At 49.2% G+C, this 16922-nt stretch overlaps 1 protein-coding gene across 10 annotated transcripts in view; it reads left to right on the top strand.

Annotated features, from left to right (window-relative positions):
• LOC135918736 (AN1-type zinc finger protein 4-like) overlaps positions 1-16922 on the top strand; it is a 136613-nt gene that overhangs the window by 79818 nt on the left and 39873 nt on the right. For all 10 annotated transcript variants that reach the window (XM_065452389.1, XM_065452385.1, XM_065452388.1 and 7 more), the window contains one exon: positions 14280-14602. In XM_065452389.1, the coding sequence (XP_065308461.1) occupies positions 14280-14602 (323 nt within the window). The remainder of the gene's footprint in view (positions 1-14279; positions 14603-16922) is intronic.

The raw sequence follows: 16922 nt of genomic DNA, 5'->3' as shown, positions 1-16922 counted from the left end.
ACGTGTCGTCGCAGATTTCATCCGCGGCCATAGCACGCCTCAGAACGTCGCGCACGTGCAGCGTTTCAGCCGCCGCCGGTGGTGGTCCTTCGCCATCGCTCACGTCTGTCATCGCCATCATCATTAGAATGAGCAGCCTCGCATGTGGCCTCTTCGACAATATCTTCTACTGTGCGTGCACCACAGGTGGCGAGATTGTCATCTTCCGTGCAGTCATCAACTATGCACTTGACATTAAGCCGTTTCCAATCCTCAGTTGTATCTTCCGGCTCTGGGGGCACCTCTTTTGGACTCCCAAAGAAGCCGCATTTGCCGAAGCAGTTTGCTACGGTAGTCGGAGTTACCCGATTCTATGCCATAGCTATAAAATGGATTGCATCCAAGAGGCTTATTCGCAGGTCGCCTTCATCCTTTCGATCAATTTTAGCAAGTAGGCGGCGCACAAGAAGGCTCTTGAAATGGTGCTTTGCGTTCTTTATAATGACACCCGTACTTATCTTTATCGGGCGACCAGGTTTCGCCACCTAACAAATGTTATCGCACAGCGCGGGACACGCCTGCATGCATCCGAAGTTTCTGGAAAGTTATCGATGCTTCTATCTGGTTGTCTGTTGTCGCCGAACCTTGTGCTATCAGATTTCATCGCGTGACGCGAATGGTGTAGAACTTTGTGGAAGGCACGCGGGCCCCAACGATTAGTCTGGAACATTCGACGACTGTTGTATAAAAGCCGACGCGCTTGACCCGCTGATCAGATTTTCGCCGATCGCCGACCGTGTTCGTCGCTATCGTTGTGCTATAAGTGTAGCCTGTTTTGTGGGCACAGGTTCGCTCAATAAAAGTTAGTTTTGTCTTTCACAGTATTGCTACTGTGTTCTTAACGTCACCACCACGTGACGTCTGGTGGAGGTGCTTTTGGTTCATGTACCAGATGCCCCCGACAAGCCGTGATCCAAGCCCGGAACGCAAAGACAACGCCAACGTAGTCCCGGACCATCGAGCAAGCCGCCGTCTTCAACAACTGCCCCCGGAGCACGGACTTTTGTCTGAGACGACCAGGAAGATCGCCACCAAGTCCACCTCAATGGCAACCCCAGCATCCCCCATCGTGCTGCAGCAGCCCAGGGAGCCTCCGACGTTCCGTGGTTCAACGTTCGAGGACCCAGAAAGCTGGCTTGAGACATACGAGAGGGTCGCTGCTTTTAACAACTGGAATAGCGACGACAAACTGCGACATGTCTTCTTCGCATTGGAAGACGCTGCCAGGACGGGGTTCGAGAACCGAGAAGCCACATTAACGACCTGGGAGCTGTTCGAAGCGGCTTCCTGCAGACATTCGCAAGCGTCGTACGCCGAGAATGAGCCCAAGCGCTATTAGAAACCCGGGTGCAACTACCAAATGAGACCACCGCGATTTTTACAGAAGAAATGAGCTGCCTATTCCGCCACGCCGACCCGGAAATGTCCGAGGAGAACAAAGTCCGCCTACTGATGCGTGGTGTAAAGGAGGAACTTTTCGCCGGAATGGTATGGAGCCCACCGCAGACCGTCGAGGAGTTTTTTCACGAGGCCACCAGCATCGAGAAGACACTGGAAATGCGGAACCGGCAATTCAACCGCCGCTCTAACTCGACAAACTACGCCGGAGTTCAGTCACTGGCCACCGACGACCTGCGCGAGACTATTCGAGCGGTCATGCGGGAGGAGCTGCAAAAGCTGTTGCCGTCATCACAGCCTCAAGTGGCATCGATTGCCAATGCCGTACGTGAGGAGGTCCAACAACAACTCGGAGTAGCCCCTTGCCGCAACCTCAGCCGCAAGCGATGACATACGCCGCCGTCGCCCGCCGTCAAAACCCCTCCACGACCGCGCCAGGGCCCCGTAACACCGCAATTCCGTCGACCACCACCGCCGCCGCCAGCACGCCCACCTGTCGCCCAGCGCAGCTACCCGAGGAAGACAGACATTTGGCGCGCTCATGACCACCGCCCGCTCTGCTACCACTGCGGAGAAGCGGGTCACGTCTACCGAAGATGCCCATACCGGGAGATGGGATTGCGAGGTTTCGCCATCAACGCTCCGCGCCCGCAGCAAGGTGAACGCCCTCGCGATATCGCCGACTGCCTCACCGCTACTCAGTGGAGCTCTCCACGACCATCGCGTTCGCCATCACCAGGCCGCTACCTGTCGCCGCAGCGCCGACAATACACGGGCCCAGCCCAGGGCCGGTCAGCGAGCCCACATCCGGAAAACTAAAAGCAGCAACCGATGGAGGTGCGGTTGCTGTTCGTCGAACTGACGAAGATCCTCCGCCGCCGATGAACACGCCGAAGAAACTACCTCGACGACATAACGACACGCCGCCGTGCCGCCGAAGTCTGGAAGTAAAGAATACGACGACAAAAGACAACGTGACGCTGGACGTTCCAGCTTCAGTTTAACACGACGCAGCCGTGATCTGACGCCAAGACCCAACTGCAACGCCAGACAAAGAACCACCGACCTCGACATACTTCTCGACGGCCACGCAGTCACTGCCTTAGTCGACACAGGGGCCGATTACTCCGTAATGAGTGGACACATCGCCGCCCAGTTGAAGAAGGTTAAGACTGCATGGGAGGGCCCCCAAATTCGGGCCGCTGGAGGACACCTCATTACGCCGACTAGACTCTGCACGGCAAGAATTACCGTTCATGACCGAACTTAGCCTGCCACATTCGTTGTCCTCCAACAGTGTTCACGAGACGTCATTCTCGGCATGGACTTCCTGAATCAACATGGCGCAGTCATCGACCTGAAGACAAAATCGATAACGCTGTCACAAGATCAAGCGATACCGCCGGAGAGCTGTCGTAGTCACCATGCCTTGAGTGTGCTCGAAGATCAAGTGAGCATCCCGCCGCGCTCCAGCATTATCATTTCCGTCGGCACCGATACACCCGTTGACGTAGAAGGCGTCATCGAAGGCGACCAACGTCGACTGCTCGACCGTGAAATTTGCGTCGCAAGAGGGATCGCTCGACTGCACGGAGGAAACACGAAGGTGTTGCTGACAAACTTCAGCCAGGAGTTCAAGCACATCAACAAGGGCACGACGATCGCATACATCGAGGAAATTCAGGAAACCAGCGATGCGTTTGTCCTCTCGGATTCTGCCGCATCTACCCCGATGACCGCAGTTCCCGAGCCAGACTTCGACATAAATCCAAGTCTCCCCGTGATTAAGCAGCAACAGCTCAGAAGTCTGCTTCGACGATACAAAGACTGCTTTTCGACGTCGTCGAGGATTCGACAAACACCAGTCGCACAGCATCGCATAATAACCGAAGAGTGCTCTAGACCACTCCGCCAGAGCCCTTACCAAGTTACGACGCGAGAATGTGAAGCTATTAGGCAACAAGTCGACGAAATGCTGCGCGACGACATCATCCAGCCGTCGAAAAGCCCGTGAGCGTCTCCAGTTGTTTTAGTGAAGAAAAAGGACGGAACCCTACGTTTCTGCGTCTATTATCGTTGGCTGAACAAAATCACGAAGAAAGACGTATACCCCCTCCCACGGATAGACGATGCATTGGATTGGCTCTGCAATGCTAAATACTTTCCATCGATGGTACCACAAGTCTGGCTACTGGCAAATAGAAGTCAACGAAAGGGATCACGAAAAGACCGCCTTCATCACGCCAGACGGCCTCTACGAGTTCAAGGTTATGCCATTCGGACTGTGCTCGGCGCCTGCAACGTTCCAGCGCATGATGGACACGGTTTTGGCAGGATTGAAGTGGCAGACCTGTCTTGTTTACTTGGATGACGTCGTCGTCTTGCCGGAAATTTCGACGATCACCTTAACACTTTCGTGACTGCGGGAAAATCGGTAGTTTTAGAGTCGTCTGGTAATTATTTTTTTTCCTGCCACAGGAAATGATTCATGTTGAAGTGTATGATATCAAATTGTAGAAGAGGAAATTATCTTTCCAACGGTATTAATTTCAAACATTTTTAATAATAATAGTACGAAAAAGTTAAGCAAAACGAAAAAATTGCAACAAAAATGAGAAAGATCGATAAAAACATCAATGCTGCTTTGCACAAAAAAAATATTTTAAAAAATCGAAATATACATTTACAGCAAAAGGGCCATATGAAATCAGCCTGCAAATATTAGCTCTGTATCTACAAAAGTTCTTCAGGTACACAAGAAAACATTAGACCTAGTGTCGTCTATCGTGCCACCGTGCGAAGCAGTTTCTCGATGAAGTGAAACAGAGGTTAGCTGCACGTTTCGCAGATTTGTTTTCTGCGCAACTTTTCTTTCTTCATAGCACAGTTTACACTTTCTATATCTTTCAATTTTTTTGTATTTGATGCTGTTGAACCTAAGGTGCGCTCCGAGAGGGAACAACAGGCGCAACTGTGGGGTCCGCAAAATGTGGCTCATCATATCCCAGCAGCTGGTCGATTAGTTCTAACCTGAAGGCAAACTGGTTGAAGTGCAAACTTCGCGATAATTCTGGGACTTCTGGATGCTGCTGATGATGCTCGTCAAACATCATATAGCTATTTACTACAGCTATATCGATACAGTGGAAAAACAGTGTCTTCCACCAACGCACGGACTTCACAAGAATGTTGTAGGATCCGATGAGCTGGTCAGATTTATCCACTCCAAGCATGCCCTCATTGTATTTCTTGATCAGCACCGGCTTCTTCACGGACACTTCTGTCCTCATATTCCCAACTTTCTTTCTTCGCTTTGTAAGGACGAGTTTATTCACTGTCTGCGCGGTAGACATATTCACAACCCGCCTGTCTTTCCATTGCAAGTACAAAACATCCTGCTCCCGCAGCCATCGAACTCTGCCTTCTCTTTTCGCTTTTCGCCTTCTTTTCCCACTGTGTGCCTTTGACTTCACTTAGAAAGCCACGCCGATCTTTCCACATTATCCCACATGGAAGTGTCTTGCGCTCCAGTAAATGAACAAACAAAGATGTGGAAGTGTAGCAATTGGCGAAAGAAACGATGCAACCCTGATCGAGATAATTTTTGCACAGCCGCGTCACAACATCGAATGCCAAACCTTGCACGCTAGGCTCTTCGCGCTTTCCCGTGTAGACGCTGAACTGAAGTGTACCCCGTTTCTGAATCTGCCAAAACCCATAATTTGTAACACTTTATCCCTCATGCACTGGCGAATTCCAGACCGACCTTTTGATTTCACCATTTTCTCCCCGACGGAGAGGTTCCGACGCGGTTGAAAAAATAATGTGGAAGAATCGTTGATGTGCTGGAGCAGAGAGGATATGCGGTGAAGCTTGCCATGGGATGCGACGGTCGTCTTCCCTAGATCAGACACCCTCAGGAAGGCAAGCAACGCCTTGAACCATTTCCTTGGCATCACTGTAGGCAGAAGAAGCCCGGAGAATAATCTGCATGTGCTCCAATAACAATGCAAGCATGGGACTTGCACGATTCCCATGTATACGAGAAGTCCGATGAACTTGAGCATCTCCTCTTGAGTGACTTCCTTCCGCGATCTATCTCTCGCTGTACGTGGGCTTCTCGAAAATATGCATCCACGCATACTTATTTGTGTTGTTGCATATATCCCTGATGATTTCGGCAGCGAAAAACAACAAGAAATTGACGGCTCTTACGAACTGCCGCGCAGCACTCCGGAGCGCGATTCCAAGGCCCACTCCCGGCGGTCTTCATATACAAAACTCCACTCTCTGCGTGGCCGCCGGCAAATGGTCCTTTCTGAATGACATTGACACCCTGCAGATAGGAACTGTAACCCTTAGAACACGGCGGAAATCCTTACGATGCGATAACAAGGTCCGAGAAGAAAGCAAAACTCAGCGGCGGATACCTGTCGATGTTCCACGGCGGTTTGCTGCACTGTCGTCGTCCGTACTGAAGACCGACGAATGGAAGTCGTCTTCCGAGTTTGTGGTGCTGTTATCATCCACAAATTCGAGCCCAGATGCGTCGGAATCCGTCGAAACTCACCGTTTCCATGGAGCGGATGCGCACGACGTAAATGCCATCTCGAAAACAACGAGCGCTCGTCACCCCGACCATGCAGGCGCCTTAAAAATCCCTACACGGTGGAAAAGAGAAACACAAATCTGAACCTGATAAAATAGTCTCTCTATAACCTGTTCGATGGCGCTAGCTCTCCTAAGCGCTCGGAGAGGCACCAAAATTCGAACTTGTACCACCGATAACATACTGTCGACGGGAATAGGTGCGGTCACGAAAGTGTTAGGTGGCTTGCGACAGTATTAGAGGCCATGAAGTCATCAGGGCTCACTCTGAAGCCAGAAAAGTGCCGCTTCGCTTACAATGAGTTTCTTTTCGTAGGCCATGTCATCAGCAAGTCTGGAGTCCGCCCCGACCCGCAGAAGACAGCTGCCATAGCAAAGTTCCCACAGCCCATCGACAAGAAGGCAGTGCGCAGATTCCTTGGCATGTGTGCCTACTATAGGTGCTTTGTCAAGGATTTTTCACGCATTGCGGAGCCGCTAACACATCTAACGAAATGTGATGTCGAGTTCAAGTGGGAAACGCCGCAGGCCGACGCATTTCAAGAACTGAAACGACGCATGCAGTCGCTGCCGGTACTTGCACACTTCGACGAGGACGCCGATACTGAAATCCACACTGACACCAGAAGCTTAGGCCTCGGTGCCGTCCTAGTCCAGAGGAAAGACGGGCTTGAACAGGTGATATCTTATGCTAGCTGGTCGCTGTCAAAAGCGGAAGGCAATTATTCTACGACTGAAAAGGAATGCCTCGCCATCATTTGGGCTACAGCAAAATTCCGCCCTTGCCTCTATAGTAGGCCATTCAAAGTCGTCAGCGACCATCACGCGTTGTGTTGGCTAGCTAACTTAAAGGACCCTTCACTACGGCTGGCGCGGTGGAGCCTCAGACTGCAAGAATATGACGTCACCGTAATATGCAAGTCTGGAAGAAAACACTCTGACGCCGACTGCTTATCACGGGCCCCCGTCGATCCCCCACCGTGAGACGATAAGGACGACGATGCCTTCTATGGAATAATAAGCGCGGAAGACTTCACTAAACAGCAGCGAGCAGACCCGGAGCTAAAAGGCCTCATCAAGTACTTGGAAGGGAACACCAACGTTGTCCATAGGGCATTTAAGCGCGAGTTGTCTTCGTCTAGCTACAAAACAACCTGCTCGTGAAGAACTTCTCACCAGTCCGCGCCAGCTACCTTCTTGTTGTACCGTCAGTGCTGCGTCCAGAAGTACTGCACGCCCTACACGACGGTCCAACCGCTGGGCACCTCGGATTCTCCTTGACGCTGTCGAGGATACAGGAAAGGTATTACTGGCCGTGTCTGACCGCCGACGTCGCCGGTTTCGTCAAGACATGCCGAGACTGTCAGCGACGCAAGACACCACCGACAAGGCCAGCAGGATTACTACAGCCGATGGTCGTCGACCAACCTCCTCGTCGACCATTCCAGCAGATTGATGGATTTGCTGGGGCCGTTTCCAACATCAACTTCCGGAAATAAGTGGATCGTCGTGGCGACGTACTATCTCACCCGCTTCGCTGAAACTAAAGCTCTACCAAAAGGCAGCGCAGCTGAAGTGGCGAAATTTTTCGTCGAGCACATCCTGCTGCGACATGGTTCCCCAGAAGTCCTCATTACCGACAGAGGAACGGCTTTTACAGCAGAGCTCACCCAAGTCATATTGCAATACAGCCAGACACGCCATAGGAGGACAACTGCCTACCACCCGCAGACGAATGGTCTCACGGAGCGCCTGAACAAGACCCTCACCGACATGCTAGCAATGTACGTCGACGTCGAACACAAGACCTGGGATGCCGTCCTGTGGCACGTAACATTCGCTTACAACACGGCGGTGCAAGAAACAACACAGATCACGCTGTTTAAGCTGGTTTACGGTAGGTAGCCGACGACGACGAAGCTCGACGCCATGCTGCCCCACGTCACTGACGGAAGAGAATGTTGACGTCGCTAGCTATCTCCAGCGCGCCGAAGAAGCCCGACAGCTCGCCCGCCTACGGATCTCGACCCAGCAGCGTACCGACAGCCGACACTACAACCTCCAACGACGCTTCGTCGAGTATTAGCCCGGCGACCGTGTTTGGGTATGGACCCCGATACGCCGATGAGGACTGAGTAAGAAACTATTGCGACGCTAATTCGGACCCTACAAGGTCATCCGACGTATTGGCGCACTGGACTACGAGGTCGTGCCAGATGGCATTTCGCATTCACAGCGGTGCCGCGCATGATCTTAAGTGGTCCACGTGGTGCGCCTTAAACCATTTTACGGACGCTGACGAACTTCCTTATTTTGTTGTTTTCTTTGCTAGGAGCGCTTTTTTTATTACTTTCGTTTGTTTGCAGCATCGGGTCGATGCTCTTTAAGAGGGGGGTTTGACACGTGCACTTATATTTATCGGGCGACCACGTTTCGCCGCCTAACAAATCGTATCGCACAGCGCGGGACGCGCCTGCATCTATCCGAAGTTTCTGGAAAGTTATCGATGCTTCTATCCGCTGTCTGTTGTCCCGGAACCTTATCTGATTTCATCGCGTGACTGACGCGAATGGTGTAGAACTTTGTGGAAGGCACGCGGGTCCCAACGATTAGCCTGGAACGTTCGATGACTGCTGTATAATAGCCGACGCGCTGGACCCGCTGGTCAGGTTTTCGACGATCGCCGACCGTGTTTGCTGCTATCGTTGTGCTATAAGTGTAGCCTGTTCTGTAGGCACAAGTTCGCCCAATAAAAGTTAGTTTTTTCATTCACAGTATTGCTACTGTGTTCTTCAACGTCACCACCACGTGACAGTATCATCCAGAAATTCGTATTAGCCCTGATCGTATCATCGAGATTCCACTGTATATTGAAATCTTATACAAATGCACTTCATTAAATTGAGGTTCTAAATACATGGTGCTCTATGGACAAGAGGTTATAAAAAGTTAAATACTTTGGTGTATCATGAATTTTGTTATATTGAAGTTCATTGAGGTTTAACTGTATATGCATTAACTGTATCTGCACATTTTTTTTGCAGTAGTTAGTTGTTAGCAGTGTTCGTAACAACACCATGTGCTATATAAACCGGACTATAAGTCAATATTTTCTTGAAAATATTGGGCTAAAGCCACCCCTCATCTAATACAGTGGTCTTTAGCAGAATGGGAGCCATCGTCTGGCAACCTATTGTGTGCATGTTGACGAACACATAGCCAAGGCCGTATCCATATACAGTCGCCTACCGTTTATTCGGACCTCACGGGGACTGTGGAAATGGCCGAATAAACAGGTGTCTAAAAAGGCAGATTAAGAAAAAAAAAAGATCCTTTATTTCCGCGCACTTATTCGGGCTCGGTAGTAGGCTTGAAAAAATCGTGAATGCGTCGTTGCACGCTGTTCTGTTTACACGCAATCAGATAAGCGTGAATCTCGGAGAGGGTCGTACGGTCACCATAGGTGGCTGAAAGCACAGTCACTGCTTGTGCACGCTCTGCATGCGACGACAGCATAGCACGGACGAAATAGAAAAAAGCACATGCACTTAGATTTCGGGACACGTTAAAAAACATCACGCTGTCAAAATTCATCCCGAGCCCGCCAGTATGGCTTGCCTCATAATCCGAGTGTGGTTTTGGCACGTACAGTCCCAGAATCCAAATGAAATTTAATACTTCTGCCACAATGCGATGTGCCGTGTGAGGAAATGACAATGCTCGACCCTCTCAGAGGTTATAAAATATGGCACACAACAATGCCTCAAGCAAAACCTCTCCCTGTGTGTGCTGTGTACTATGCAGACAAACGGCAGCGGTGCATGCAAGGTAATGTTTAACATCAACTCGCCACTCTTGGGTTAGCCTAAACGTTGATGAAATTAAGCTTTAGCCATCAACATTGCCGCTAATTATCGTCAATCAAAGCATTCAGCATGGAAAGTTTCGCTTACGTCGATTCCCACAGTGAGTGGGATCTGCACATTTTTTTTCTTGGTGCTGTGCCTCATGTGCATGTGCTCGACCTCATGTGTGATTTGTCTTGTGAGTGATGAGTAGTGGAATGCACAGACAGTTTTCAGCGGTAGTCAGGACAAACTTACATTTCATTGATGTGAACAAGATGGCCGCTTAGCACCAGCCTGGCTTTCTTGAAAGAAGCGTGTGGTATTGATGGGCACAAAAAAGAAAACTGTCTGCATGCAATCCAGGTAAAACTGTTTCATGGGCATCGTCCAGTGCCTTCACAGGTAGAGGATGCACTTGTGGACTTTGTTTGGGAGCTTCGTGTGCATCCGCTACCGGTGACAATGCTGTTGAAAAAAAATAGCCATGAAAAGCTCCTTATGACGGTGATTTTTTTTTTTTACTTCAAGGTAAAGGGTCGACATATATACCCACTCAAGCTATATTCTGGTTTATACGGTATTTGTATCACAGTGTTACACGAGGCTATTACTGTCACCGTTTCATACTTAAAGGGCAACTCCGGCGATTTTTCTATGTCAGTGGATGTCGATTAAGCGCGCTGGGTATGTTCCTCTGAACACTTCTGTCATGTCCTCAAAAAAGCAGGTTTGAGAGTTGCTTAGATTTTTCACCAATGAATTTAATTGCCTCAAACACCCTACCTTGCCGCCTCCTCAGTTACAGGCCACATTGGGTATGACGTCAGGTGTGTTCCATGCACAGCATGCCGGGTTCATGCAGATGACGGTGACGAGGGCGTCGAGGAGTCGACGATTGTGAGCTAGTGCATAGCGTGAGAAGTTGCGTTCCCTGTAGACGTGCAAGAGATGGGAGGCAAGTGGTGTTGCGTTGTTGGCTGTACGCACTTCAGCCCTCGCCATCTGCACACACAGTTTGAGCCGATGCCGATCGCGTGCAGCCGAGGTTAAGCCTATATGACACAGTCACATAGTTCATGTGTCTGCTGCAGGTGGATCTGAGCGACTAACCTGAAGCTAATTAAGTCATCAGGATGAAGAAAACTCGTTCTCTAGTTCAGTTTTGATCACAATGATTTGAAATACTAAACCATTTCTCATTTCGTGAAGTGCACACACAAAAAGCGAGAAGCGACGACACGGGGCAGTATCGACAACGGTACGTTGCCGTTTTCATCGGAAAGCTGCCCGCCATACTCGGCAGCACTTCCCTAAATTAAATGCAGCCACGAACATTGGTGTATTTTTACGTATTCACACGCTGACTCATTATTTAGCTTCCGAGGTGCACTGCTTGTTTCGTACCCCATATGGGCAATAAGCATGGCCCCTTCAATACAGAAGCGTAAGTAACCGCCTCATTCAGCTGCCAACGATGTCTCTTCTGGCATCGGCGTTTCCACGAGAAAACTACGCGGTCTGTAAATGAACGATCATACGCGCAAAGTCCTCATCTATGTCCACTTTACAGAACATGTTGTGTGCATGAAGAGAATGCGAAGAATGATGAGTAGGCAGCATAACAATGCTTTCATACTGCAATCTCCCGCTCGCTGTTTTCGAAGGCCTGTGGTCACTCACATCAGCGCACAATGGTGCTTACATGCACAAAATCTGCCGGTTTTGATAAGTTCACTTATTTGATGTCACTGATGAGCATTTCTCAAGCGAACGACGAGTGGTTGCTTTGGTGCTTGCGGAATACAAATGTGGAAAGTCGTGCTCTACATATTACAGTGAGCAAGTGAAGCGCTTCCCTCAGAAGGGGTAAAACACCTAAAATAGCAAGCAGCACGTGTAAAATCAGTGGTTAGGGCTGCCCTTGGTGTTATATTGCAGCACGATAGGTAGCGCACGGGCACTGGCTCTCGTGGTGACGGGACGAATGCGAACAGCGATTCATGGCTATTGAATTTGTCAGAAGCATTAGCTGTCAATGTTTGACAGATCCAAAGAGCTGGTACAGCTGAAATGGTCACCCGAAGGTCCGACGTGGTCAGAATACAGCCGAGCATCCGCTCTTCGCTGCCTGTGGGCGAGATTGGCATGCCACATTTACACGATTGTAAGTCGATCTATTTTTTTTTTTAATTTGAAAATCTGAAGGGGGGGGTCGACTTACAATCGAAACCAAAACATGGCACCGCCAAAAAAGTGAGACTGAGATATCAGGGGAGCTACAATGTAGTTATGCCTGTAGTTTTCGCTATCTTGCGCGTTTGTTCACTTTTCGGAAGGGTTTTGAACATTTTTTTAGTTTTACAGCGCACACAACACTCATAGTGGGTGTCGATAGTTGACGGAAGTGCCGCTGTTCCATTCGCGGTGGCACCCCCAGAACAGTGGCACTTGCAGGGACTATCGCTAGTTCATGGAAGAGCAGACACTGCTGTCGTGTTTCTCTTTCTCTGTAGCTCTTGGCAATCTCTTAGGGCACATTCACACCGGCGACTTGAGGAGGTCGCGCGACCATTTGCGACTTGCAATCAAAAAGCGACCGAAGGCGACTGATGTTCACACCGGCAAGCCCGGCTGAGCGCGACCCGCAAGTCACAATCCCGGAGATTATCGTTCTCAGCGAGAACTCTCGGAATCTACGCGGAATTTCAATGCGACGCGGGAGGAGGCCGGATGTAGACACACGAAAGATCACTTCCGGTGCGCCGCTGATTGGTTTATCAGTTTTGCGACCACGGTCGTGCGACTGAAAAATCGCGCAGAGAGCGACTCGCCCAAAATGGTCGCTTTTCGAGAAAGGCGACCATTTGCGACCATTTGCGACCATTTGCGACTGGTCGCAAAGCGACCAACTTGGTCGCGCGACCTCCTCAAGTCGCCGGTGTGAATGTGCCCTTAGTTTGACGGGTTTGACTCGACTGCGGGCTATGTGCTACTTCCATGCTTCCTGAGTCGTCGTGAGGGCTCCAGGCCCACTAAACATCCGGCGCTCGTTCACAGCTAACAGCGTTCAAGAGGGCTGCCATTCTTTGCGGCGAAGAAACAAATCGCTGCGCAGCGGGGCGCAAGTTTGATGTTTCTGAATGGATGGCGCGATAGTGGCAACTGCAGCAAAGCAAAATTTTCACCTGCTAGGCCAAGTGAATTTCCCACAGGCCTAAGTTTGGACGCTTTCCGGAGCTGTAGGCCAAGCTTGCGGCATACGCCACTGAAATGGGTGATTGGTACTTGCCAGTGAAGTGCGCCATGGTCATGAAACAAGCCCAGATCTTCGTCTTTTAAGGACCTGCTTCACCGTGAGTACAATGAGTGACTGTGAACTTACGCCAACCGGACCTGTCAAAAGAGCCTCCCTGACAGCTGCGTGTGGTTGGGTACATTTGGCGTGTGCTGCTGTTCCACATGATGTCGTGGTGCGGTCGTTTTCCAAATGGGAAATTTTGCTAGACAACGACGCGCTGTGAGACCGTAGCAGCGATGATGGCAGCACTAGTGAGGATGATAGCACAAATGAAGACAAGTAGTCCAGTGACCATGCCAGCTACTAATAAATTTTCGTTATGGAATGTGCCCTCGGGTATCCTCTTTTTTTTTTTCCCTGTCGCATGCGATATGGAGGGTCGACTTACATTCAAGTTGACTTACAATCGTGTAAATACGGTACCTTGCGTGCCTTCCCCAGTGGAGACACTTGCGACCTCACACGAAGAGGTCTGCTTGGCCGCTTGGTCAGGTTTCGTTTTTGGGCTTTTTTGGGCTTTTTTGCTTATTTAAAACTATTTTCGAATTTGTAAAACAATTCTACTAGCAGATGCGTGACAGGGGGGTCTCTGGAACCTAAGTATTCCATTACCTTGACATGGACAAAAAATCAAGAGTTGCACCTTAAGTCAAAGCTTCATCATCATCATCATCATTTATTATTCCCTTAAGGGTCCCTTCGGGGACATTACATCGATGTGAAAGTGCCATACATCAGCTCAAAAGGAAAAAAAAAAGCAAACAAAGGCAATAGAAAAGTAAATAAACTGTAGAATACATCAGGTATAAACAGGTTCAAACATTTTCTAACAAAGTAATGTCTTCTGTCGAGGCCTTGCCAATTTTCTGCAGGCAGTTATAATGGTACTGTACTAATGGTGGCGCACATTCAAACTGCAAAAGAAGGTTCCAAGAAACAAACACGATCAGCAGTTTGCTCTTGTACAGCTGCCCTGGGCTATTCAGTTAATCTCAGCTAATTAGAATTACCGGACCATGTAGTGAAAGCATGTTTTAGAGAACGTATGGCAATGTTCAGTTCTGAGCTGAGATTTCATTTGTTTGCAGTTTCGTGCGTGTATCGGTCATGGAGCGTGCCAAAGCGACCCGTCCGATTGTGTCCTTGCCATGCACTCCCAACAAAGGCCATGCCTGCAATGCAAAGACTTTATCAGAAGCTCAAGGTCCCACGATGGCTGGGGAATCTGCCCTGCCTACCTCTCTGCCCACGAAACCCTCATCGCCGACTTCTGTCCCATCAAGTCCACTACCACCTAGCCCCAAGCCATCACGTCCACTCTCGTCGGCCACGCCTCCTAAAATGCCTCTAACTGCTGCGGATGCCTGCCGCCATGACATGGCTTCAGCACGGAAACCCCCTCCTCCATCAGGTAAGTGAAATAACAATGACATTGTGTTGTCAGCTTTGGAAAGTGTGAAGCTTAAACCTGTAAGGGATATTGATGACCTCAGGTTGTCATTAGCAATGCACTACTTTTTGGTTTGTGATGGGGCCGCCTTGTTAAAGGCCCCTCACCAGGCCCCATAGAAAATTTTGGTTATACGCTGGAAGTTGCTACGTGTTCTCTAGGGAGCGTTCTGCCGCAAAAATTATTCAAATCAGCTCATTAACAGCAGAGATATAAATAGTGCTGCGAACCCATGATTTCAGGAGGCAAGCTCCACTGCCAAGCGAGGCACTCTTTCCACTTGCCCCGTGTAGCCTCCGCAAGTGAAATTCCTTCCCCGCGTTGTCCCATACCGGACCTCGAGGATTGTGTGATGCATACATCACGGGCCCCGCCTTCATTTTTTTTTTCTCCTCGCTTTTTTGAGGCACGGCACACTTTCGCTGACGGCATCGCACACAAGCTATTGTGATTGTCTCGTTTTCTGCAACGCACGATTTTGCACGCTGTGCAGGAGGACACTTGACTAGCACTATTAAATCAGTGCTACACAAATACTGAGGCAGACTCAAGCCAATCACAGATAATGATCCCACCCTGCAACTCCGTAGAAACTGACATAATTTTGGTGTCTGCACGCGCGACTGCACGACTTGGTGACGAGCAGACGAAACGGAAGTACATCTCTCTTGCTGTGGTGGGAACTAAAATAAAAACATGCAGACATTCGGTTTGTCTGTTTTATTATTTCTCTAAGCTTTAATTCTTGTTTTCTAGCGACATATTACACAAATAACAGATGTTGCCTTAATTCTCGAGGTCACATGTCACTACGAGCGACGTCGCAGCAAACACTTGTTTGTAGGCACACTAGCACAAGTACGTCATCCTCCGGCATGGAGCGCGGCGGCCGCGAGGAGAAGGGAAAATGGCATTTGGTTTGGAATTTCGCATCTTTCTGTGGCGCGTAGAGAGGTAATACTTTGCAGACGCGATCATTATCGTGCATTGTATGCTCTGCGCTTGGCAGCTCAAGATGGCCAGACCTGGTGAGGGGCTCTTTAAAGATGTCTTGCCACTTTTTCAATGGTTTCTTGTGTCCAAATGGCATCAAAGGGTGTTTTCTTTCACAACAAAAATAGCACTCTTCAATAGGCCTGTCGATCAGCTCCGCTTCTATCTTCTCTGATTTAGAAAGGTGTGTAATTTGAACATTGTTATAAGTGGGCTTGACTGTGCCTTTCTCACTGCGTGTGAGAGAACTTAGTGAAGAAATGGATGTCTATATTCTCGATTGCCTAATGCCTCCAGCTAAGCTATTACAGCCCTAGGAGTGATAGAATGTTATGTATCTTTTGTAGAGGTCGCAAAGCACACTCCTGAGCTCGAAATTGCTATGCATTTCCGTGAACTTCAGTTGAAGTACTCCTGCTCCGAATTCTACACAGATGCATCAGTCACATGCTCACGTATCTTATGCTGCTGTTCGTCTCTCTTTTTCTAAATCTGAGGTATTGAACCTTACTAACAGGTATCTTCACTGCAGAAGCCTATGCAGTACTGTCTGCGGTAAAACATAAAGAAATTAAAACTTGACAGAGCAATAATATTCAGACTCGTTAAGACTTGTAAAGGCGCTAATGTCTTTACAAAATCATACAAATTCTGCTTTTATTGAACTTTGCTCAATCTTCTGTAACTTTATTTTGCAGGCATGTAGTAATATGCTTGGTTCCTGGCCATAGAACAGACCCGCCGTGGTTGTTCAGTGGCTATGATGTTAGGCTGCTGAGCACGAGGTCGCAGGATCGAATCCCGGCCACGGCGGCCGCATTTCGATGGGGGCGAAATGCGAAAACACACGTGTGCTTAGATTTAGGTGCACGTTAAAGAACCCCAGGTGGTCGAAATTCCCGGAGTCCTCCACTACGGCGTGCCTCATAATCAGGAACTGGTTTTGGCATGTAAAACCCCATAATTGAATTGGCCATAGAACAGACATGTAGCAATATGCTGGGTTCCTGGCCATAGAACAATCGAAGGTAATGTGCTTGCCAACAAAATCACCAAATCAATAGCATCGCAAGGTATTTGTTTTGCTGCTGTCCCTGCTGCTGACATGAAGCCTTTCGTACGGAACAAACTGCAAAGCCACTGGCAATGCTTTCGGGGTGCTGAAACGAGCAATAAGCTTCACATGATTAAGCCGAGGTTAGGTTTCTGGCCCCCAACTACGAAAACATGAAGAACAGGTGTCCTATTCACTAGACTCAGAATAGGACACACATTTGGCATGCATAAC

Source organism: Dermacentor albipictus, unplaced genomic scaffold (genome assembly GCF_038994185.2).
Source record: "Dermacentor albipictus isolate Rhodes 1998 colony unplaced genomic scaffold, USDA_Dalb.pri_finalv2 scaffold_21, whole genome shotgun sequence".
In the NCBI taxonomy this organism is placed as follows: Eukaryota; Metazoa; Arthropoda; class Arachnida; order Ixodida; family Ixodidae; genus Dermacentor; species Dermacentor albipictus.
Note: the sequence above shows the minus strand (reverse complement) of the source record. Positions and strands in the feature narration are given on the sequence as shown.